Genomic DNA, 26551 nt, shown 5'->3' on the forward strand with positions numbered 1-26551 from the left:
TTTACTCTTGCCGATACTTCATTGTTGTGTTGAATGATGTCATGATGTAGTGGGGAAGCTGCACATGCGTATAATAAACGGGTCCTGGGCTATGGCGTCGTTCCACATCGTCCGTGTCCTTCACTCGGGCCTGCTCCTTTCCTGAAATACGGACTTGAAGGCGTTTCTTAAGTTTATAACAAACCGGCGATGATGATGGGATCTCGAAGGTGATCGGACGTGGGAAGGTATATTCAAGACATGGCGGTGTTTGGGAATATTGGGCCTTTCAAGGAAAAAGTGGATTGTTCGAGGACGACACGGACGGATAGGACGCGTTTTTGGCGCCAAACCGGATTGATGAAGATGTGCAGGCGAGTTTATTTTTGGCAGTTGTGGGAGCAGATGAGTTCAAGTCAGTGAAGAACTTGAATGACCCAGCTCCGCCAACATGGAAAACCTACGCTCACCTGAAGTCCTTGTGAACAGAACATTACACAACGAAACCGATCGTGACGGTGGAACGTTATACATTTTGGACCTCTTCCCAGGGAGGTCCCAGGAAGATCCAGCCTATCAGTGGACCACAAAACGTAAACGGTTCCGCCTGGAGGAGGTACACACTCCACTGAGTGCCGTTCTCGTTTCTACTTGCAATTTTCATTTTCCTTCCACATCGAGCAACCTCTGTGACCCTCTTGGATCCATCCCCATCAGTTCCATCATCTCCTCAATTACCGTACCAGGTATGTTGAGCTGCTGCAGTGAAGGGCAGTGATTGGCGAGCGATTCGAGGTCAGTGTCGCTGACGGAGCGGTTAGCCGTTAACACCAGTCGGCGCAGTCTGGGCAGTTCTCGCACCATCTCACCGAGAGCACCACCGCCTGCCCGCACATTCGTACACCAGCCAAGGTCCAGGTTCTGTGTGGAACAGTTTAAGTGTGGAACAATTAAATCAACATAAGTATTGTGTGCAGTTTTTAAATTCCCATAAATTCAAGTCACGTATTGTACAATTCGAGAGGCATTATAGCCACTCGAGTGTTTCCGAAAAAATATAACTTGACAAAATAACAAGCCCAACAAAACCATTCAGTATTCTAAGTTATCGAGACACTGGAAGGAAGAAACGGGATTTAAAACGACGAGGAAAGGGGAGGGAAGGGGGTGTCATGAGAGGAGGAGAGTTCGTTGCTGAAAGTCACAAGATAAATGCTGTGTAAACCAGAAGGGCACTCGGTCGAGAGCGTACCTCTGCCAGGATGATCAGTTTACGTCTTGTATCCCACTGATAGGCCGGATATGGATTCGGACATGAACTAAAATTTAATCGGCTTGTTCTTGTCAACCAACCAACTCATACACCAAGTTTTGTCCGAATCCGTCCATAGTTTTTTGAGATATCCTGCTACATGTCGCTTTTGACCCGATTTCTCAATGGAAAAGAATCACTCAAAAACTTCTCGGATCCAGAACCGGATGTGGATCTTCACCAAAATCTAATCATTTTGTCATGTGTCACACACCCAAGCTCTCCACCAAATTTTGTCCGAATCCGTCCACAACTTTTTGGGATATTTTGTTCACAAAGAAACAAACAAGCAGCCAAACAAACAAACAGACAGACAGCATGGATGAAAACATAGCCTTCATCCACCTTCGGTAGCAGAGGTAATGAAAATGTTACGCTGTTATATGATTGCTTGTGTGTGTGTAAAAATATTTCTTTGTTATTTCCAACCTGTGTCAGTTGTCTTTTCCTTTGTTGGTCCGACAGAATGTAGAATTGGGTGTTCCAAAAAAATGAAAGTTTGATTTTTGCTGCTCCCTGATTTTGCCTGTGTTCCAACACCCCATAAGAACTTATAGGTCAAAAATGAACAAAATTCTATGATATTTAGGGGTTCCTCAAGTTCGCACAATTTTGGTTCATATTTACATAATACACGTAATTTGCACAATGTAATATACTATTCTAAAAAAAATGCTTGATCTTTTAAACATGAAATAATCAAAATGCAGTGACAATGTCTTTGCAGAAATATATCATGTCAATAGTTCAATGTTCAGTTAATTCAAATGTCACTTATATTGTTAAAGTGGCCTTAGTCGGCTTTGGAATGGCCTTTCGGTGAGCAGCCACAACCTGAAGCAGGTATTGAACCTGCTCCTCATCATGGGTCAAACTGCCATTATATGCTGTCATGAGTGCTATGCCGCGCTCAGCAGTTTCATTCACCACTTTGAGTCTTTGAACAGCCTCTTTAAACTTCATATAGACTGGATCTTCTGGCCACAATAGTGGTTGCTTGACCAGGAAGTTGTGTGCCTCCTCTTGCCCTTCCATGAGCAGCAAATCGAACATTTTTAGAGAACGTTGGCTGACATATTGTTCCAGTGGCATGGCGTAGTTGAAAGACTTTCAATCCAGATGTTTAAGGATTTTCTCTGCTGGCTTCTTTTTAAAATTGGCAGTCATTGCCATTTTTGTCTCACAAGAGACTCAGTCATCGAAAAGTGCCAATGCCACCAAGTGCTCAGAGAAATACTATAGATGACGAAGCATTGTACTGCATGAAGTGTACTGCGTTGTGCACATTCGACGGCAAGTTGTGAGTTACAGTTTGGCAAATTTCAACAATATTGTGGAACTTGAGGAACCCCTAAACATCCTCCAATCTGCTTCATATTTGGTGTGAATGTTTCTACTGTCAAATGGAACAAAGGCACACACAGGGAGTATGAATATTCATACTTTTATTTTTTTAACAACTATTATGAAGCACCCTTGTGTACAAGTATAGTGAGACGGAAAGTTGTACCTAACCTGATTTGCTCTATTAGCGGGTGCTGCAACGACCTGTTCCGCTCAGAAGTTCGCTAGGTGTGGTGCCGAGTGTGTGGCCTCTAGTTCGGTTGCCGTGCCAATAGAAAGGTATCGCGGAAACAGAGAAGCATAAACCTGCTAAGTTGGCAGTCTAAATCAAGCGGCTGCGGGTGTCGAAGAATTACAGCCCATTGGATCACGGAGTTATCTGTGGTCAGCGGCCTCAGGACCGGGTGTTAGGCAGCTCACCCCTCGTGGTGAGCTCAGAACCCCAGGCCCCAACAAGAACAACAATGAGAGTAGTTGTGCCAGGTACCGGACGAGGCTCGTGCCACCGACGATGCCATCCTATGCCGCCTGTTCCGATGACGATGCCGTCCCACTCCGCCCGTTGCGCTGACGATGCTCTCCTATTTTATCATTTTTATCAAACTATATTTCTCATGGCGAGTTTGTCCCAAGAACTGCCACTCATAACTGCAAGCAGTTGTTTCTACATCGACGCTTAAAAAATGCGAGCGATGAGAAATGAAGTTTGATCAGTATGACGTCATAGTTTACGAGGTTTTCTGGCCATATTTGAGAGAAGGAAAACGTTTAAAAATGTATTTCTCTGGAACCACTTTACTCATTGAAGCAAAACTTAAATTATATCCACTACCCATGTGGAAAAATGGTAGAAACGACAGGCAACAAACTGGAACATTTAACAGATATTTATTTGCAATAACAAGACACAGTGCAGACTGAATCACGAATAACAGGCAGGCAATGTACAATGAGCAAAATCACTTAACAATTCTACTTATCAGACTGGCGCCACACACACACACACACACACACACACACACACACACACACACACACACACACACACACACACACACACACACACACAGACACGAAATGGACCCAGTGGGGTTTTTATTCGGTCCCTCAGCTCAGGAGGGAAAGGCGAGCTGGGGACAGGAGCCTATGCTAGCACCTGTCCGTTTTATGCGGTCTGGTCGAGACGAGCTGGTTCGGGGGAGGGAACTCGAACCCACACCTCCGTCGCCGCAACAAGCACCAGGGACCAGGGACCAGGAACGACGCAACGGACGCCAGCCAGCACGAGAACGGACCAGACGAGACGAGCATCCGCAGATAGACGAGAACGCCAGCAGGCGACGAGGCGGCTTCTCCTTCCAGCAAAGGCAAGCCGAATGAGAGCCGACTGATTAATAATTCCACTGGTGGTGCTCCGGGCAAGCTTCATGTAACGATTAATCTGCACCTGCTTCTTCTCTGTCTTCCCCTCCCCCGCGGGTCGAGGGAACCGCTATGTGGAACTCGCCTCCGGATTGGACGAGGGGTTGTCGGGCGACTAATGGCCGCCTCTCATTGGTCGGGCCGAACACTCCATCTGGCTAAGGCGGCGCTAACCCTGAGGTGATGAGCGACGAAGATTTGTTGGCGTTGTGCGGCTTCAAGATGTAAAAAACTTCGCTTCGCAGCGCACACATGTAATTCCCATAAAACAGAAGGATGGGACCTCGACTATAAACACATACTTATCGAAACGAGAGGGAGAGCACTCGGGAGAGTGCAAAACCTCCGCCGCCAATACTGCTGGGTCACTCAAGTGAACCTTATATCTTATTCATTAAATATGACGTCAACAGTGCTGACAGTTATAGTTATTAACTCCATTTTTTTTTTGGGGGGGAGGGTGAAAATCACTGAAAAACATGCAGAAATGCAAAAAAAAAAAAAATCGAAATTTTGTTGAAAAAAAAGTTGCAAAAATTTTTTTTCTCTCTCACAATTTTTTGGGGGCGGGGTTGGAAATCACTTAAAACATGGAGAAATGCAAAAAAAAAATTCAAATATTTTTTTCAAAATGGCCGTCATAGCGGCCAAATTGGATTTTGGACCAAGTCCAAAATTTAATGGCATGATCCTTGGACCATACCTAACCCCCTTCCCCCCATCAAGTTTCGTCGAAATCCTTCAATGAGTTTTTCTGTAATACTGCTCACAAACAAACAAACAAACAGAAAGGGGTGAAAACAGTAACCTCCATCCATCTTCGAAGATGGCGGAGGTTAATAACTGAACTGCTGTGTGTTTGTGTGCAAATGGCTTCCAGATTCGTAACAGTATGTCGCAAGGCCCAATCTTGCAAGTAAATGCGACGAATATCATTTTGAAACACAACTTGCCATTGCTGCAGGTGCTGCACAGAATATGTACATTCTTTACGAGATAAGGTGAAAACAGACAACATTGTTCCAATTTCAATGGAGAAAAAAAAAACTTCAAAACCTTTCAACTTCAGTCACCTTGTGATCCAAATTATATTTGATGTGATAATGAACCATCTCCATCATTTCATGTGAAACTCTAATTTTCTTTGTCCCAAATATACCGCTTTCTCCTTATTCAATAACAGAAACCTTGATATCCTCACAACGGGATGTCAGTTGTGCCAATCCGACCTCCGTCAGCCAACGGGATCTCCACATATCGAGCGAGCGAAGCTGTTGGCAGTTTGAGGCCAGACTGAGTAAGACCATGTTGGGATGTTTCACCTGAGGTTGGAAAGAGGAAGAACATGCATCGTGACACACATTGCTGCAGGGGAAGGAAATGTTTCTGCGAATCCCAAAACACAGGGGACATTCAATCTCAAACAAATCTCCAACAAAGATGTCAGCAGCGGCAGTGTCTGACAAACATACAGTCATCGTCTCCTTTCTTATTTCAGGCACGAGCTTTGACTAAAATTTAATTCCTTCATTATCCCGAAGCTTTTTGAAAAAACAGGTGGGAATTGTAATCGGCTCTGTCTGTCTGTCCGTCCGTCACACTATCTCCTAAACAGATGGGCAGAAATTCACCAAACTTGGTTGTTGTGATCACCACATGGCAAGAATGTTCAAGAACACAATCATTTTTCACCATGCCCCACTGGGGCGGGGTCAACAACCAAAAAATGTAAATTATAGCATGTTTCATCATAGCCACACATAGACTGTGTTTATATTGTGACGTCCACGGGACTTGAACAGTCCCACCAACGTAGAATGAGCCGAAACGATGGAGGCGGTTTATTTATTTATAACCCAAACATGGCGGTTCTAATCGCTCTACCGCAAACGGGATGAGGAAGGTGGCACGAGTCACTTTTCACTGAGTTGATGATGTTTATTCGTTTTTACTATTAACCAGAAATAACAAGACTCGGCAAGAAGAGGGATCCGGGGCAATTCGACGGGATGGTGTGGGATCGGGCGTGGGGAAAAACACAGACAATTCCAATGAATATAGAGATCTCAAACCTTCTAAGGCGCCAAGCACACACACACACACACACACACACACACACACACACACACACACACACACACACACACACACACACACACAAACACACACACACACACACACACACACACACACACACACAAAACGTAGCTATTTCTGGTGGTCAGGCTGGACCGTGGTGTGGACGCAACAGTCCCTGGATTGGTATCGGACGAGCTGGCCTTGCTCTCCTCAGGGGGGGCAGGAGAAACTGTGGTGCTGTCGACCTCCTGGTCTTGGCCCAAGTCCGCTCACAGCCGCCAGGGAACCAGTTTTGGCGCCAAGTTGTGAGCAGGAGAGGGAAGCAGGTCCGCTTGCCGTTCGACCCCGTGCTCCGAGCCAGCAGAACCCCAGAGCCAACCGAGGTGAGGCACGAGGCACAGCAAGGCCACGAGACACGATGAATCCAGGAACGAACCAGCGCAACAATAGAGCACGCTCCGACCCAACAGCCTCCACCAAAACGCTTTTTCTTTATCGATCTTCTTCTTCCACCTCTTTTCCCCGAACAGAACCTTTTTATCCTCGAGTCCTTGTCACTTCCAATCGAGCCGTTTTATTGGCCCTCCGCCGTCGCCTTCCGCCAATCGTGATCACGGGGCGGAGCCATCCGCAGCACTGTCCTGTGACGTCACGGCAAGCCTCCAGGGAATACTAAATAGGTTTACGCAGACACACTTACCCTAACCCGTCTCCCTATCTAATTACGTGACAATTATCATTTCCCCCTTGAAGAAATGGACATTTACTAGACAACTTATCACCACTGAATTGCTACTTATTACATCGAGATCCTGGTACACTCGAACAGCATGGCATACCTAATTAAACATCCTAATTACCCTTTGAATGCATACCCCCCCCCCCCCATCATGACGTAACAATATAAATGTTATAAAAGACACCTTCAAAGCAACAAACACACATTCAATCTTTTCAGACAAATATCTCCACTTGACCAAGAAACAAAACATTGTGAGAGATGTGATAATGATATTCTTAATTTTTTTTTTATAATAATCACCTTCAATCACGCAAACACAAGAACAATGAAGAAAGGGAAGGTGCCACTAAATTCTCATTGAAAACACTGATGGGGCATTTAAAGGGCATATAAAAATAAGATTGTTTTATCTAACTAACGAAGTCCATTATCTAACTTAGCATGAAATATTAAAAACTTACCGAATCTTAAATCACATTTCTCAAATCAAGAAGAGATTGATCTCTTATCACAAAAGGGAATATATCCGTATGACGATGTGGATTCATTTGAGAAGTTTAAAGAAACACAACTTCCTTCAAGGGAAAGTTTCTATGGCAAGTTGAATAAAACTCATATTTCTGATAGAGATTATACAAAAGCTAAAAGGGTTTGGGAGAAGTTTCATAGGAAGAATCTTGGAGAATATCATGATTTGTATCTTAAAACTTATGTATTGTTGTTATTGGCTGATGTGTTTGAAACTTTTAGAACAGACTGTCATAATAAAATTATAATGGATTAGACCCCGTTCACTATTAGTATTACACAGCCCTGGGTTTGGCTTTGAGTGCTTTGTTAAAAAGGACACAACAAAATTTTGAATTCATCAGTGATATAGATATGCATTTAATGATAGAGAAGGCAAAAAGAGGAGGAATATCTCAAGTATGTTCCAAGAGATATGCTAAAGCAAATAACAAATATCTTCCTGATTATAATAAGAATGAGGACAACTCTTACCTGATGTATTATGATGCAAACAATTTGTATGGGTGGGCTATGTCTCAATATTTACCTGATGGAAAACTTAAATGGGTTCAAGAAAAACATTATGAAAAAGTTTTACAAGACATTGTTGGCTCCTCTCAAAAAGAATTGGATGAAGCTGAAGTTGGATAATATTTTGAGGTTGATTTAAAATATCCAGAAGAACTTCATCACATACATAAAGACCTACCTTATGCCCCTGATATAGAAAGTCCAAGAAAAGAATGGTTAAGTGATTACAAACAGTCATTCAATATAAAAGGTAAATCTCCAGAAATACTACTTCGGCCAAAGTCACATTTGCTCGATGGCGAGGATACGGCGGCCGTACGCCCTCTGAATTGACAGAAACGTGCGGCGGCCGCAGAGTTTCTGCGGTGGCCTCAGGGTGGCCCTACGTCGTTTTGCTATCTTTTACAGGCCATAAGGTCGCCGTGGAATTATAACGCGGAGTTATAACTTTTTTCATTTCTACGTTCGCCGTAGCAATTCGACAATCCGAAACAAAAAAACTGTTAAAAAAAAAAAAAAATTAACCCACTCGTTACCGTACGTCTGGCCGCACGTTCGTCTTAGGGCCCCCTGCGGTCCCCTTGCAGGCACCCTGAGGCTATCTTGCACCTGGATTGAAAATTCTATGGCCGCCACAGGCCCCCTTAAGGTCACCGTGCGACATCAAATCCAAAGACCGTACGGCAACCCCACGTTTTCGTTCTCCACAATTTCTAAGACCTAAGGCCTAAGTCACATTTGCTCTACGGCGAGGATACGGCGGCCGACGCCCTCTGAATTGACAGAAACCTGCGGCGGTCGCAGAGTTTCTGCGGTGGCCTCAGGGTGGCCCAACGCCGTTTGGCTATATTTTACAGGTCGTAAGGTCGCCGTGGAATTATAACACGGAGTTATAACTTTTTTCATTTCTACGTCCGCCATAGCAATTCGACAAGCCGAAACAAAAAAACTGGAAAAAAAATAATAAAAAAGAACCCACTCGTTACCATCCGTCTGGCCGCACGTTTGCCTTTGGGCCCCCCTGCGGTCGCCTTGTGGGCACCTTGTGTCTGCCTTGAAAATTATATGACCGCCGCTGGAACGCCCCAAGGTCACCGTGCGACATCAAATCAAAGACCGTATGGCACCCCCACGTTTTCGGTCTCCACAATTTATAAATATGCCGTGCGGCTACCCGAAAAATAAAAACATATGTGACTGATACATTGTGTGACCGTGGAAATATTGTGGCCGCCGTATAATTGCAAGTGGCCGAAGATTTTGGAGACCCCACGGCCGCCGTGGCAAATGTGACTTAGGTCGAAATACGCCGTGCGGCTCCCCGAAAAATAAAAACATATGTGACTGATACATTGTGTGACCGTGGAAATACTGAGGCCGCCGTATAATTGCTAGTGGCCGTAGATTTTGAAGACCCCACGGCCGCCGTGGCAAATGTGACTTAGGCCTTACTACATTAAATGATAAAGAAAGTTATGTTTTGCATCAAAGGAACTTGAGACAATATTTATCTGCAAGGTTGAGAGTGAGGAAAATTAATCTGATTTTGAAATTTAAACAAAGTCATTGGTTAAAGAAGTGTATTGATTTTAATACAAAAAGGAGAACAAAGCAAAAACAGATTTTGAGAAGGACTTTTATAAATTAATGAATAATGCTGTATTTGGAAAGACGATGGAAAATGTTCGGAATCGACAAAACATAAGACTTGCTGCATCTTGTTAACAGGCTTCAAAGTTAATTAATAGACCAAGTTTTGAACGAGCGGAGGTGTTTTCAGAGAACTTTTGTGCTCTTCATTTGAAAAAAGAGAGTATTGAAATGGATAAACCTATTTATATAGGAACATCAATTCTTGACTTGTCAAAGTCGTTAATGTATGACTATTACTATAATAATTTAAAATCAAAGTATAAGGATAATGTGTCATTGTTATATATGGACACAGATAGTTTTTTATTAGAAATTAAGACAAGTGATATATTTGAGGATATGATTGATAATATTGACATATATATATATATATATATATATATATATATATATATATATATATATATATATGTATATATGATACAAGTAATTATAAGTCAGATGATGTGTTGTTTTCATCAAAGAATAAAAAGGTTATTGGTAAGTTTAAAGATGAATTGGGTGGGAAGGTCATGAGTGAATTTATAGGTTTGAGATCAAAGTCTTATGCTTTTATGTATATTGATAATAATAACATTGAAAGGTGTGATAAGAAGCTCAAGGGACTAAAGAAAAATATAATCAAGGAAACAACAAACTTTAAACATAACGACAACTGTTTAACCTTAAAGAAGGAAGAGGACAGAAAAATGAATACAATAAGAAGTTATAAACATCAATTACATACAGAAGAGATAAATAAGAAAGCATGAGGAGCTTTTGATGATAAAAGATATATTTTAGAGACTGGAATCAATCGTCTCCCTTCTGGTTATAAGTACAAGTGTTAAGATATTGGGTTGGGAATTTTAACAGGCTACTGCCATCTTTTTACTGATTTATAAATGATACAACCAAGCAAGAACCAAACCAAAGAGTGGAGATGTAATCAACCTTGGTATTTCAATGGGAAACATAAAGAATGTGAGAAATATCAAAGAAGTCTTGTTGAAGAAATAACTGGGGTAAAAGTAGATATAAATAAAACAAATAAGCGAATAAATTTAATTACAAATAAGTTGGAGGATGTAAATAAAAAAAATTAAAAAACTTGAATGGACTGAAAACTTTGATGGTTATCAATTGAACAATGGAAAAACAATTTACTGCAATCTCATCATGATATGTGGCTCAGGAGGTGGTCAAACAAGAGCATTTCGAGAAGTTTATCATTTCATTTCTGCCCAACAAAAATACTTAAACCAAGAACTAAGTTCCAAGGTAATCTTTGTGAATATACTCGATGGTGATGAATGTAATATGAAAATTAAGTTATACCCCAAAGTAGAACATAGACAAATATTTATTGGTTCGCTCTTTGAGTGGAATGAAAGTATTAAAAGAAAGAAGTGCTTTTATCAGTAGATCTCAATTTTACATTTGCTTGTGTGGGAGGGGGAGGAAATAAGTCTCCTATTTTACATTTGCTTGTATGGAAGGGGGAGAAAATCAGTCTCCTGTTTTACATTTGCTTGTATGGAAGGGGGAGAAAATCGGTCTCCTATTTTGGGCTATTGGGCCTTGAGTCAGAGAGTTTTTCCCTTTTCCCCGTTCAATTGAATGGCTGCCTCAGAAGACCCATTTATCCTCAACTGGCAGGAAGTGCATAGCCGGCTGAACATGCAAGTGTATACGATACAGTAGTTGGGAGTAAAATCCACAATCGCGATCCAGCACACGTAGATCACGTGGTCATTTATTAATTGCACTTGTTATCAGGAACTCAGATTATGTCATCACTTTCCCTGTCAAAACAATGTATCACTCAAAAACCTACTCTCATCTTACCATGGACCATTTTACTCGTTAAATGCTGACAGATCTCTGAAAATCTATGTGTGCCATCCATATTGATTTCCAAATTCAAACTTTTGCAGCTTTGAAAAAGGCGTTGAGCATTTTTGTCTGTGTTCTGTCACCCCCCCCCCCCTTTTGCTATGTCTGTGTTCTGTCCCCCCTATAATTCCGCAGGGTGTTCAAAGTCCGCCAAAAATCCCCTTCTGGTGAAACTGCCAAAATCAAGAATCACTGCTCACCTTCACTCTTCCATTCCTCCTTTTTCCCGCCTCTTCAACAAACTCCCACATTCTCTTCAATCCCACTCCTTCCTCCAGGTCTTCAAAACAGCTTTCACCACGATCTCATTTCTTCACCCATCAAAAATCACGATATTTTCTTCCTCCATTAATCCACCCCAAACCCACCTCCTTCGAATTCCCTGTTTTCCTTCTTGAAAGTCCTTGTGGTTCCATCTTGTTTACCCCGGGTACCCCGCCCCATCCCTCTCCCTTCCACAGATCTCCTGTTGTCTCTGTTCTCCACTATTTTGTGCTTCCCTCTCCAACCCTTCTCGCCCCCTGCCTTGCTGTATGTTCTGTGTGTTCGCTCCTCCAAGAGCCTCACTCTGGATTACAAAAAAATAAAAAAATAATGGATGCCACATCCCATTCCAGATGCTTGTCTTGAGAACATTTTGGCATCGAGCTCAAAGTGCAAGTGTGTGCTTGACCCTGTTCAACATCGCGTGGATATCCCCAGTGCTCCACTCGGTTGCGGCCCCCATTTGGTGTCCAACCCACGTTCGTGGCCAGGCAGCACCACCAAATACCTTCACCCCATGTTAATCACGGAGAGGAGTCGGGTGGTGAGGGACAGAACGAATCGGGCCATTTCCGGGGTCAAGTCTTTACAAGGGCGGGGATAATACTCGGGAAAGCATCGGTGCACCAATGGGGGAGTTGGGAACGCCTACTGACTGTCCTGATCCGACTTTGCGCTCCTCCCTAGCCAGTCGTCTTCAAAATACCCTGCGAAGGAGTTGTAGTAGTTCTTGGGTCTTAGTTCAGTTCTGGGTTGTTGGAGTGAGAGAGAGAGAGAGAGAGAGATCTGCTTCTTCTCTATTCTCTAACAGCTATCTTCTCACACATTCTGTGTCGTATGTTGTGAACACAGAAGAGCAATCGACGAGGGAAAGTCCCACCAACCGTTCTTTCAGAGCGACCCCACAGACACGCACCTCTTTCCATTTTCCCTACTCTGCACCTCATCTGCATTTCATTGCACCTCCTCCCACAACGCACCTTAGACATCCTTAGTTTTCCTCTCCTCCCTCGCCTAAGCGACTGGGAAGCATGGGCCCATCAGCCATGCCAGTTACAAAGAAGGTTGCCATCACCTCTCTCTCTCTCTCTCTCTCTCTCTCTCTCTCTCTCTCTCTCTCTCTCTCTCTCTCTCTCTCTCTCTCTCTCTCTCTCTCTCTCTCTCTCTCTCTCTCTCTCTCCCCCCCCTCTCTCTGTTGCTCTCTAACTTTCCTGGGAGTATGTTTCTGATGGTGCCTGTCTTAGGATTCGTAAAGAGTGGATCAGTTCATTATATCAGGAGAAGTCTAAACTGTATCCTTTGTTGTGTCTTTGTAAATATTTGCCCTCCCTTTTTATCAAGGAAGAAACACATAAAATGTCATCGCCCCCGTTGTATTAGTAACTTTGCTGTCGGAGTTGAAGGGCGAGCCCATATTTATTTACAACAAAAATGGCTGCCAGTCTCCCAGTCGGCCGTCTTTGATCAGATCGCAAAATAAAGTTTGGTACAAGTGTATTCCATCGTGTGTTCTTGTTATGGTAAGTTTGAACAAAATCAGAGCATGCATGTCCGAGAAATGGTTGGGGACAAGTTTAAGGAACCAAATGGCTGCCAGTCGGCCATCTTGGATCTGATCTCGAAAAAAACATCACATGCACATGTAATCATTAATTTGTTATCGGTGTACCAAGTTTGAATAAGATTGAGAAATGCAAGTCCGAGAAACGGTCAAGGTCGTGTTCAACATCGGATCATTCCCAACTAAAATGGCTGCCAGTCGGCCATCTTAGATCTGATATCGAAAAAAATGAATAACCTGTGTATGTAATCCATCATTCATCGTCTGTGTGCAAAATTTGAACAACATCGGTGAATGCATGTCCGAGAAACGGTCAAGGACGTGTTCAACTAAAATGGCCGCCTCCCATCCTCTCTCCCTCCTCTCTCTCTCCCCCTCCCTCCTCTACCCCCCCTCCCCAACTTCATGTTTCCCTCAGCGAAGTGACCGGTTGTATTTTCTCGTGAAAAATATCATCAGTGAGAATGGATGAAGAAGAAGAAGACGTGATTTGACTTCCGAGCAGATGTAAGATCACCTCAGGCAAATGATCGAGTGAATAGAGGAGAATGTTCGTGAAGAACAACATGACGTCATTTGATTAAACACGTCAACGAAACGACTGCTTCAGCTGCGACATCCGATATTTAGATTTCCCACCCTGAAGAAACCCCAGTCCTTACCCTAATGAACGACGTCGACGTCGTTCTCCAATTTGGTTCATTATTGTTGTGTCTTGAAGGGAAACTGAGGTAATGCTCCACCACCTGGAAGGTTCAGGTGAAGGAAGCAAAGACTTGCACGTGGTGAGACCTCCACTCCGGTATCTTTTCTGGCAAAGCCCATGACCAGGAACACGTGATGAGAAGTCGGTCGCTGTTGACTCCGCCCCCAACGTCCGGAAATGGCGGCTTGTTCTGTTCAGATGACGTCATCACGTTCTCACGTGGTGTCACTCAAAAAACCTTCTTTACTCTTATCAGAGTAGATTTTACTCCTTGAATTCTTTCCTAGATCTACGAAAATCTACATTTGCCACACTTCCCGTGATAAATCGTTGTGCTGAGATTTGCAAACAAATGAAACCGATGAACTGGCCAGCTGGTCCATCGTGCCTGTCTCCTCTTGTGTTTTCGTTACATTCTCACGCTGTTTAACATGTTTTTACGACATCCAACCAACATACATTATATAGAGACCATGGTCCATTTCGAGGGCCTCCATCCAACCAACATAGTGTTGCGGATTCGCGCCCGCCGGCGTGCGGACGGCCACGTAACTCGAATCGCGGCACGTCGCCCACCGGACGGACAATCCAGTCGTGACCCTCTCGGACTAACGCCGGGAACTAGTCACGGGTGGACCTTTCGGTCTCACCACGATCGTGCCAATCGGCCCCCGCGTGGGATGGGGTTGCTCGCCAAATTCGACCTACCTAAGTACCCACACGGAGGGTAGACCGGGCGATCGCACCTCGCCGCAGGTCGACTTCGGACACGGGCCACTTTAAGCGACCCGTTCCGTACTATCGGGATAACCGAGCGGTGTTATTCGTCGGCCTCGACGGTTCGATTAATTATCGGGCGTTTTAGCCCACGACCAACCCTTTACGTGAAGCAAGATGGAGATTCAATAGAGGAAAAGACGAAGCGAAGCGGGAAAACAGTTCAACATGAAGCACATTTATTTCGCGATGAACGGAAAGCACACATATACAATTCCACCAAAAGCACATGTAAAAGAAGAAGACAATGCAATATTACACAAAAAGCAAATGCAACAATGCAGATCTAACCGACTACCGGGCACACGGCAACACTTATACAATTTTACTTCACAGACGGCGCCGACAACACATATTCCCAAAGCAAAAGAAAAGAGAACCACCCTCCAGGATGAGGGGGGTAGGCGGGCCTGGGGCCGAGACCGTGTCGGGCCTACCCGTCTGATGATGAGACGCGGAGCGGCGGTGGCGCCTCAACTCCGCGGGCCTCGCGGACAGTGTCTGGTAGGGGGTGGGAAAGGGGCCCCCTTTGTCGCACTATCTCAGCGCGGGGGGAAACAGGAGGGGGTTGCTGATGCTTGGGGGAAGGAGGATATCACCCTGTCTCGGGTCCCGCGGCGAGCGTCTCCTCCTCGACCTCGGGCGCATTGCTGGCCTTTCCCTGTGCAGCTCCCGGCACCGACGCGAGCACCCCCTCGTCCGCCTTCGCCGCCGTCACCTCTCCACAGCTCCGTCTACTCGCCCTCTCCGTCTCCTCTCTTGGCTCGTCCCAACTCTTCACTCTTGACTTCTCCCACTTCTTTCCAGCTCCACCGACGACTCTCTTGAACTCCGCACAACTCCTTTTACTGACGAACGCAGCCGTTTATATCAGCCCCGTGGCTTCGCTCTTTCACCCTTGACCCTTTGCCTCCGACCCTTCACCTCTCTAACTGGCTCCCCATTGGACCGAGGAAAAGTGGGCGTGAATGCTTTTTGATCCATGAATTTGCATATCGCGACCGCCCTCCAACGCCCTGGAGGCGGGGCCAAATCGCCCCTTACTCACCGATTGGACGGAACAAAAGTGGGCGTGAGTCGTTTTTGATCCGTTTTTCTTCGGAAAGTCTGTGATGTCTCTGAATACGCTGCTCGGTGCGTGCCCTGCACGAGTCCAGTATCGGTGCCCACGAGTGGCGCGAGATGGTGTGGATGCGATGGTGGCGAGTTGTGACGGTAAAGGTCGTGGCTGTTGTTGTGAAGCGGCGTTGTGGTTGGTGGTTGTTGTTGTGAGGCGGCATTGTGGTTGGTGGTTGTTGTTGTGAAGCGGCGTTGTGGTTGGTGGTTGTTGTTGTGAAGCGGCGTTGCGGTTGGTGGTTGTTGTTGTGAAGCGGCGTTGTGGTTGGTGGTTGTTGTTGTGATGGCTGTTGAGACGTGGTTGGTGGTGGTAGTAATAGCGGCTGTCCAAAATAAAGATAGTAAAAGAAAAACGGCTATCCTGAAGAGTCGCAGCCTGACTGAATGACATTTATTCCCTCTAGACAACGGGTTTGGGCCTAACTACACATATACTTACAGAGATATCTCACCTAAGGGACCTGAATGGTGGTTTGTGAATTTCGTCAACCACAACAATACTTTACATGGAGACCACGGTCCATTTCGAGGGCCTCCATCCAACCAACATACTTTACATGGAGACCACGGTCCATTTCGAGGGCCTCCATCCAACCAACATACTTTACATGGAGACCACGGTCCATTTCGAGGGCCTCCATCCGAACAACATACTGTTACGGTTGTGGAGGTAGATGGAGGAATTTCAGAGGAAAGTTAGGATTGAATGGAATTGTTTGGTCTGTGGTCGTGTAGGAGACATCTTGATGTAATTAAGTCGGGAAACTGTGAGCTTAAGTGCTATGTGTCACCACAGGGGAGTTGGGGGTCGTGGTGCGGTGTTTGTTCGACAGGGATCAAGGCCAAGTTCTCGAGGATGTTATTACCCCCCCATCCCCCGTGACTTTTTCCTGTTTCGTTGCATCACAAACCAGCAATGGACCATTACAACCGAGCTGCATGACCAAGTCGAAAGAACCCAGTCCTTGGTGATTTGATCCACTTAGACTCAGAGTGAACTCATGCTCTCCAAAAGGATATCGTTCACCTGCAGCAGGCTCAGCAGTTCAGGCTGCTGTGATGCTGGTGCTCGAGAAGATGATGCAGAAGCGACGCTGGAGAGGAAGCCGAGTCTCTTATAATAAAATCGGGAGTCCATGAAGAAGATAAATAGGGAGTCGTTTGAAGCACGGAAATGTGATGCTGGCATTAGCGCATCAGCTGGTGTCGGTTGAAGATCCCATTGTGTCCAGCGCAAACAACAAAAGGTTTACGGACCATCGAGACAGGTATACGGACCATCAAGCCAGGTATACGGACCATCGAGCCAGGTATACGGACCATCGAGCTAGGTATACGGACCATCAAGCTAGGTATACGAACCATCGAGCCAGATATATGGACCATCAAGCCAGGAAAACGGACCATCAAGCCAGGTATACGGACCATCAAGCCAGGTATACGGACCATCAATCCAGATATACGGACCATCAAGCCAGGTATACGGACCATCAATCCAGATATACGGACCATCGAGACAGGTATATGGAACATCAAGCCAGGAAAACGGACCATCAAGCCAGGTATACGGACCATCAATCCAGATATACGGACCATCAAGCCAGGAAAACGGACCATCAAGCCAGGTATACGGACCATCAAGCCAGGTATACGGACCATCGAGCCAGGTATACGGACCATCGAGCCAGGTATACGGACCATCGAGCCAGGTATACGGACCATCAAGCCGGGTATACGGACCATCGAGCCAGGTATACGGACCATCAAGCCGGGTATATGGACCATCAAGCCAGGTATACGGACCATCAAGCCAGGTATACGGACCATCGAGCCAGGTATACGGACCATCAAGCCGGGTATACGGACCATCAAGCCAGGTATACGGACCACCAAGCCAGGTATACGGACCATCGAGCCAGGTATACGGACCATCAAGCCAGGTATACGGACCATCGAGGCAGGTATACGGACCATCGAGCCAAGTATACAGACCATCACGCCAGGTATATGGACCATCAAGCCAGGTATACGGACCATCAAGCCAGGTATATGGACCATCGAGCCAGTTATACGGACCATCGAACCAGGTATACAGACCATCAAGCCAGGTATACGGACCATCAAGCCAGGTATACGGACCATCAAACCAGGTATACGGACCATCAAGCCAGGAAAACGGACCATCAAGCCAGGTATACGGACCATCAAGCCAGGTATACAGACCATCGAGCCAGGTATACGGACCATCAAGCCAGGTATACGGACCATCAAGCCAGGTATATGGACCATCGAGCCAGTTATACGGACCATCGAACCAGGTATACAGACCATCAAGCCAGGTATACGGACCATCAAGCCAGGTATACGGACCATCAAACCAGGTATACGGACCATCAAGCCAGGAAAACGGACCATCAAGCCAGGTATACGGACCATCAAGCCAGGTATACAGACCATCGAGCCAGGTATACGGACCATCAAGCCAGGTATACGGACCATCAAACCAGGTATACGGACCATCGAGCTAGGTATACGGACCATCAAGCCAGGTATACGGACCATGCATGCGGAAAGGGTACAACACGTGCGACTCGCACGCGCTAAAGAGCTTGAGCGGTTGCGTCACGTGTCCAGTCCTGCGCATCATCAGTTGTTTCAAGTGCGGTGCCGGTGGGGACTCGGCGCACTCCGCAAAGTGTTGTCCCGTGCGTATCGCTTGTGAGGGAACAAGACCGCTCTCCAGGCACGACTCCACCTGACGTGTTCGTTGCCAACCCCGAGGTTGTCATGGCGACATCTTGGTGGAGGGCAAAGGGCGACCCTTTTGTTCGTGTTGAATTGGAAACGTTGGTGGAGTAGCTGTCGATTATGGCGCATTGCTGGGTATTCATCACTGAGTATTGTTTGGTTAGTTATTGATTATTGGATACGAGGCTTCACTGAATGTCGGGGGGAAACAGGAATGTCTGATGGTTGTTGAGTTTTGATTATTGATCATTGATGATCGATTGTTGGTTGTTGACTTTTGCTTGTTAATCATTGGTAATCGATTGTTGGTTATTGAACTTTGCTTGATGAACATTGGTTATTGAGTTTTGATTGCTGTGTATTGGCTGGTATTGATTACTGAGTATTGCTTGTTGGATACGAGTCTTCAGTGAACACCTGTGTATTGAACGTTCTGCGGGGTTATTCCCACAGGTACGCCTGATTAGTTTCCGTGCCTTCGTACACAGCATAGTATACTCAAAGCGATACTCGTTACACATCGACATTCTGTTTGGATTTGCAGATTCTAGGTGACGTCATAGTTTGTTAACGACGTCACGGGTTGTTCGTTCGTTCGAGTTTGTGTCTTGCACTCAAATTGTTTGCATGATGTCGATTTTCTCATTGTTAATCAAGTTTAATTCTGTTCACTTCATGTTTTTGTCCGCCCACTCCACCGATAATGTGTGACATGGGGAACATCAAAATGAGCTCCGACTGACCACCCAACCAATCATCTGACCAACTGACCGTCCAACCAACCGTCTCAAGGAGATGGGGATGGGCCAGGCATCTGCCTGGGGGATCGCCGGACGGTGGTCCCTGGAGCATCACGTGTGAAGTGGACGCAGCGACGCGCTGCTCCGGCGCATGCTCCCATATCTGACGTGACCTTTCACCAAGAGTATGCGTCGAGCTATCTCCAGCACCCCGTGCAAATTACACACTGGCGACCCGTCTATTGGGGAATATTGGGTGTTTGGGAATATTGGGCCTTTCGAGGAAAAAGTGGATTGTTCGAGGACAACATGGACAGGATGCGACGCGTTTTTGGCGGCAAACCGGATTGATGAAGATCTGCAGGGGAGTTTATTTTTGGCCGTTTTGGGAACAGACGCGTTCAAGTTAGTGAAGAACTTGTGTGACCCAGCCCCGCCAACATGGAAAACCTTCGCTCAGCTGAAGACCTTATTAACAGAGCATTACACGACGAAACCGATCGTGATGGTGGAACGTCATACATGTTGGACCTCTTCCCAGAAAGGACCGAAAATCCTCCACGAACCTTGGACCATGTAGAAAATAAAACAAAGAGCCTTTGCATCTGTTGTCAAAATCTGCAGGGGGGTGAAAGGTGAAAGAAGAACACTCCAAAAAGGGTGTTGTGAGTTTGGTAACATTCATTGGCACAACATTTATCAATTTGAACGTTTGGTGGATTATATTGAAAAACCAAAAGTAATCCTTTCAGTTGATTTCGAATTAAAAAATTATTTTGTAAAACGTCACATTTGATAAACGTGATGATAACATGACACTTGCAGCTTTGGTTCGAATGAAGTTCAGCATTGGGACGATCATCACCGACATGACACATTGCGGCTCTGAACGGCTCATGTTGCCTCACTGGTAGCTGCTGTACTTGATGTAGACGTGTGGAAAGAAATGTGCCAGTTTGAAGGCAATCCCCTCATCCATCCGGTAGCAGAAGGAAACGTCAAGGAAGCACATACGCCGACAGGTTTTGAGCAGGTGAAAAAGCCCTCTTTGGGTCACCAGTGAAGCGCCTGCCACACGCACACAGATATAATTTCTCCTATGAATGACAAACAAGGGTGAAAATAGCTCACAGTCATCTGGAGCTTTGATGTGCAGTTAACACAGTAACTCACCACAGTACAACAGCACTCAGTGGAGCACGTACATCCACCAGGACGATAAGGACGAAATGATTCAATTTTGGTGAAGATCTGGAACCGGATACGAGAATTTTTTGAGTGGTTCTAGACCATTGATAGATAGGGGGTCAAAACCGATATCTCAAAACGTTATATGGACGGATTCGGAAGAAACTTGGTGGATGATTTGTGGAGATGACAAGAACATGCCGATTAGATTTTGGTTCAGGTCCCGATGAAGATCCAGCCTATCAGTGGACCACAAAACGTAAACGGTTCCGTCTGGAGGAGGTACGCACTCAACAAAGTGCCGTTCTCGTTTCTACTTGCAATATATATTTTCCTTCCACATCGAGCATCCTCTGTGACCCTCTTGGATCCATCCACATCAGTTCCATCATCTCCTCAATTACCGTACCAGGTATGTCGAGTTGCTCCAGTAAAGGGCAGTGAGTGGCGAGTGATTCGAGGTCAGTGTCGCTGACGGAGCGGTTAGCCGTTAACACCAGTCGGCGCAGTCTGGGCAGCTCTCGCACCATCTCACCGATGTCTGCCCGCACATTCCTGCACCAGCCAAGGTCCAGATCCTGTGTGAAACAGTTTAAGTGTGGAACTATTAAATCAACATCAGTAATGTGTGCAGTTTATTAATTCCCATTAATTCAAGAACTGCATTGTACATTAAGAGAGGCATTATAGCCACAAGTGTTTCCGAAAAAAATATAACTTGACAAAATAACAAGCCCAACAAAACCATTCAGTATTCCAAGTTATCAAGAAACTGGAAGGAAGAAACAAGAAAGGATTTAAAACGATGAGGAAAGGGGAGGGAAGGGAGTGTGATGAGAGGAGGAGAGTTCGTTGTTGAAAGTCACATGATAAATGCTGTGTAATCCAGAAGGGCACTCGGAAGAGAGCGTACCTCTGCCAGGCTGATCAGTTTACGTCTTGTATCCCACTGATAGGCAGGATATGGATTTGGACATGAACTAAAATTTAATCGGCTTGTTCTTGTCAACCAACCACCTCATCCACCAAGTTTTGTCCGAATCCGTCCATAACTTTTTGAGATATCCTGCGTTATGTCACTTTACGCCCGATCTCACAATGGCGAAGAATGACTTAAAAACCTCTTTGATCCAGAACAAGATGTGTAGCTACACCAAAACCTAATCATTTCGTCACGTGTCACACACCCAGGCTCTCCACCAAATGTTGTCCGAATCCAGCCACAACTTTTTGCGATACTTTGTTCACAAAGAAACAAACAAGCAGCCAAGCAAGCAAACAAACAGACAGACAGATAGACAGGGATGAAAACATCACCTTCATCCACCTTTGGCGGCAGAGGTAATGAAAATGTGTGATAAAGTAATTCTTTGTTGATATTTCCAACCTGTCTCAATTGTCTTTTCCTTTGTTGGTCCGACACAGTGTGCAAGTATAGTTACACGGGAAGTTGTACCACACCTGATTTACTCCAATAGCGGGTGCTGCACCTACCTGTTCCACTCAGAAGATGTGGTGCCGAGGGTGTGGTCTCGAGTTCGGTTGCCATTCCAATAGAAAGGTATCGCGGAAACAGAGAAGCATAAACCTGCAAAGCGAGCAGTCAAAATCAAGCGACGACGGCTGTGTAAGAAATACAGCCCGTTGGATCACGGGGTTATCTGTGGTTGGCGGCCTCAGGACCGGGTGTTGGGGAGAAACTCGAGTGCTTCCCCTCGTGGTGAGCTCAGAACCCCAGGCCGTAACAACAACAGCAATGAGAGTAGTTGTGCCGGGTACCGGACGACGCTCGTGCCAACGACGATGCCATCCTTCGCTGCCTGTTCCGATGACGATGCCGCCCTACTCCACCCGTTGCGGTGACGATGCTGTCCTATTTTATCATTTTTATCAAACTATATTTCTCATGGCGAGTTTGTCCCAAGAACTGCTACTCATAACTGCGAGCAGTCGTTTCTACGTGGACGCTCACAAAAATGCGAGCCATGAAAAATGAAGTTCACAAGGTTTGCTGGCCATATTTGAGAGAAGGAAAACGGTTAAAATGTATTTCTCTGGAACCACTTCACTGATTGAAGCAAAACTTTAAATATATCCACTTCCCATGTGGAAAAAGGTGCGATCACAATGACATCACAACGTTAAAACATGCCTCAAATTGGGAAGTAGATCACACATCTAAAGTTTTGCATTGATCAGATAAGCAGTGATTTTGTGTTAAATATGGCCAAACAAACCTGCAGACAGAGTGGGGGAGGGGGGGCAAGATCGGAGAGGAAACGGGAGATGACAGAAAGACCACCGACCTGCCTGCGGTGAGAGAGTGAGAGACCCAAAGACTCAGCCTCACCACGGGAGATACCAATGATCCGAAATGCCTTGATTTCCATGGCGTGAAGTCGAGAAAGGTGAGATGCAGGAGCACCAGCCCAGAGAGGAGGGCAGTCCTCCATGAGGCTGCGGAAAAAGCTTTGTATGTGGTCAGGAGCTCCGGTGGGCCGAGTACTTCTTCCAGAGAGTTAAGAAAGTGGATGAGGTGGTGGGGGAGCAGGGTGCGGGGTCCAGATGGTCCTTTCTGAGAGAGAAAGTGAGAGTGTGAGATTTGTCAGGATTGAAAGACAAGTTCCATGTGTTGGACCAGTTGTGATTTTATCCAGATCTGCATTGAGTGAAGAAGCTGCTGCTTGCCGTTCTGAGGGATGACATGGCACAGCAGAGGGTGGAGTCGTCAGCAAAGAGATAAAGGGGATTTTCCAGAGAATCTGAGAGATCATTGATGAAAACCAGAAAATGAACAGTGCCCAGAACACTGGAATGAGGAACTCCAGCCTGGCCAGGAAGAGGGGATGAGAGAACTCCACTTCTGGCCACACGTTGGCTGCGACAGGAGAGGAACTCTACGAGCCATGAGTGGAGATGTCCTTGGACACCATATGTAGAGAGTTTGGTGAGCAGGGCAGGGTGCCAGACCGTGTCAAAAGCAAGCGATATGTCTGGGGATACGGCTCTGATTTCACATCTAGCATTGAGGACCTCCATCCATTGTTGGGAGAGCAGAGGCAGCATATCCAGGTTCGAGTGACCTGGTCTGAAACCAAATTGATGATCGGAAATCAAGCCATTGGAGAAGAGGAAGGATTTAATGTCTGAAGCGATGATGGATTCCATGACCTTGCTGATGATTGCGAGAAGGCCGATTGGTCTGGAGTTGCAGGGATCTGTTTTTGCACCTTTTTTATGCATGCCGGTATTGTTTGCTGATTTCCAAGAAGATGGCAGACGACCTTGAGCAAAAGAGAGGGTGAATGGAACAAAGAGAGGTTGAGCAAGAGCAGAGGAGCAAGGTTTTAGGACACGTGGGCTGATGGCGTCTGGACCGATTGCAGAATCTGAGTCGAGGTATGACAGCAAACTCTCCACCTTGTCAGGAGAAAAGGACACAGAGTCCAGGGACAGGTGGGTGTGATTTGGAAAGGTGGATACAGAAAGCGATGGGTTTTGGACACAAGATTTCGATGCAAACACCGAGTTGAGGCATTCAGCCTTTTCAAGTGCGGTATCAGCAGTGCGGGAGGGAATGGAGGGGATGGAGGGGGAACATTCACCAGAAACAGTTTTGATTCGATGCCACCAGGATTTCGAGGAGGGAGAGAGGTTTGAGAGTTCAGACTTGACATTGGAAAGTTGTTGTTTTCTGGCTCTCCTGGGGGAAGACACACACTTGCTACAAGCTTTATGGAAGGAACTTACATTACCCTCAGTTGGTGAGCTTTCCATGAGGCAAAGGCAAGTTGTTTCAGGACAACTGCCTCGCCACAAGCTTCAGTGAACCATGGATGGAAGGAAGGGTCGGACAACTGAAAATGAGAGAGGATAAATCTGTACATGAGGGAGAGCAAGTTTCTTTGATAGAATTCCCAGGATGAGTTGATGTTGGAGAAAGGAGTTATGGGAGACCAGTCTGGAAGTTTGATGACTGCTTGGAGACCCTGTCAGTCAGCCTGAGTGAAATGCCAGACTCGACGGCACTGAGTTGGTTCTCTGATAACAGCCAGAGAGATGTACACTTTGACAAGGACATGGTCAGAAGAACCGATTGGAACGGAGAAAGAACAGCAGATATTTTCAGAGAAATTTGTCAAAATCAGATCCAGAAGAGATAGAGTACCATTGGTTGAGATAGGGGTCGGGAAGTTGACCGATTGAGTCAGTCCCAATGATTCGCAGAAGTCTTTTCAAAAAGTGCCATGACAGGTGAGAGAGGTACCCACACCGAGCCAACTGACATGATGACAATTGAAGTCACCACATACGAGGAAGAGAGAGTTCAGATGAGAAGATCGAAGTTGGTTCATGTTTTTGGAAAGTGAGGTGTAAATGGAGTCATCACTGTTTGGTGGACGGTTCAGTACACATATAAACATGAGGTGGGAGTGGAGGGGAAGCCGTATTCAGAGGTATTCATGGGGGGAGGGAGGGCAGTGCATGGAGAGTGAGGAATGAAGTATTTGATGAGGAGAGCAACTCCTCCACCAGGATGAGGCTGAAGTCTGTCATTCCTGAGGAGGGAGTGACCAGCGAGAGATAGTTGGGAGTCAGAGACGTCTTGAGGGAGGAAAACAGACAACATTGTTCCTATTTCAATGGAGAAAAAAAAAAACTTCAAAAGCTTTCAACTTCACTCACCTTGTGATACAAATCATATATTTGATGTGATAATGAACGATCTTCATCATTTCGTGTGAAACTCCAATTTTCTTTGTCCCAAATATACCGCTTTCTCCTTATTCAATAACAGAAACTTTCAAGCATTGTGTCCGTGTTTCTGTAAGGCCATGTACCTCGATATCCTTACACCGGGATGTCAGGTGTGCCAATCCGACCTCCGTCAGCCCGATGGATCTCCACATATCGAGCGAGCGAAGCTGTTGGCAGTTTGAGGCCAGACTGAGTAAGACCGTGTCAGGATGTCCCACCTGAGGTTGGAAAGATGAGGAACATGCATCATGACACCCATTGCTGCAGGGGAAGTAAATCAGCTTGTCTTCACAATCATAAGGGACTATCGTTTGACTGTAAAACACCACTGCGGTCGTAGAAAGAGATGCACATACCTCAGAACAGCCTCTGAGGTTGAGATCCCTCAACTCCGTGCACTTGGAAGTTATCGACAGAAGACTCTCTGTCTGAAACAAGATGGGAGTACGATGTCATCCTTTAACTCATCCTTTAAGATTCAAAAAAATCTCACAGGCAGTAGACCATGTAAATTAAAGAAGGGCACCACCAAGGCCACATCGACCTTGCCTCGTTCAATGGGATATGGAAGCAAAGTAAACGGGAAATGTATGAAATTTCCGCTTCAAATGTTCCTCTCGATTTAACATTGCCACGAAATAAAATCAAGATTTACTTGCAATGATTTTATAAATGACAAAATTGCGAGAAAGTGAACGTACATAAACTACGTGAATAGCTTACATTGATCTCCGTTCGGTACAGGACGAGGCGTTGTAGCCTCTGCAAGGACGAGAGCTGCCTGAATTCTCCGGGTCGTATTCCGTCACATGACGACAGGTCCAGGTCACGAAGGTTTGGGCAGTGCTTGATTACAGATTCCAAGGATTTCTTTGTGATCCAATGGCAGTTTGCCAGCTCCAGGTGCAGTAGGTGCTCAGACCACTCACCCAGAAGCCTAAAAAAAGTACCGTAGTTAGACATTGGGATGGTGTTTTAAACAAAGTCGTGAGAGACAAGACAAACTTCAAAACCAACTTAACATCGACACACGTTTGCTGCTGTGGTGGAAAATTTATTTTTAAATCTTAGCTCAATGGTTTTTTTTATAAAGCCGAATCATTGATTTAAACTTCACAAATAAAGTCTTTTATCCCATAAAATAAATATATTAGGAAAAACCGAGATGATGGACAATGATTGATTTGAAAGCTCATCAGAAACATGATTATGACATTCCTCTATGAGTATGTGTCTGTTCTGTGAT

General features: G+C 45.6%; 2 protein-coding genes across 2 annotated transcripts in view; both read right to left on the reverse strand.

Moving 5' to 3' along the window:
* The window catches only part of LOC147008309 (uncharacterized), a 76582-nt gene extending 75866 nt beyond the window's left edge, over window positions 1-716 (reverse strand). The window contains exon 1 of the mRNA XM_085865305.1: window positions 1-716. This exon is cut by the window's left edge and continues 646 nt beyond it. The gene's annotated coding sequence lies outside the window, so the exon portion shown is untranslated.
* A 17429-nt stretch (window positions 717-18145) lies between these two features.
* LOC147008310 (F-box/LRR-repeat protein 4-like) lies at window positions 18146-26268 on the reverse strand. The gene is made up of 5 exons (XM_085865306.1): window positions 26029-26268; window positions 25662-25733; window positions 25389-25523; window positions 20957-21125; window positions 18146-20427 (listed from the first exon to the last, which is right to left on the reverse strand). The coding sequence occupies exons 1-5, from the start codon at window positions 26266-26268 to the stop codon at window positions 20264-20266; spliced, it is 780 nt and encodes a 259-aa protein (XP_085721432.1). The 3' UTR covers window positions 18146-20263.
* Between the last annotated feature and the right edge of the window lie 283 nt (window positions 26269-26551).

This window comes from Eptatretus burgeri, chromosome 20, assembly GCF_056783735.1.
Source record: "Eptatretus burgeri isolate ZD-2024b chromosome 20, Ebu_testis_v1, whole genome shotgun sequence".
Taxonomy (NCBI): Eukaryota; Metazoa; Chordata; class Myxini; order Myxiniformes; family Myxinidae; genus Eptatretus; species Eptatretus burgeri.

Bases quoted from the DNA above. Each gene is read 5' to 3' on its own strand.
- LOC147008310 (XM_085865306.1), bottom strand. From the start codon at position 26,268: ATGTCTAACTACGGTACTTTTTTTAGGCTTCTGGGTGAGTGGTCTGAG. The intron at 25,524-25,661 runs GTATGTGCATCT...TTCCAACCTCAG, and splicing joins ACCTCAGAGGCTGTTCTGAG to GTGGGACATCCTGACACGGT. The intron at 20,428-20,956 runs GTACGGTAATTG...TGCGTGTGGCAG, and splicing joins GGAGCAACTCGACATACCTG to GCGCTTCACTGGTGACCCAA.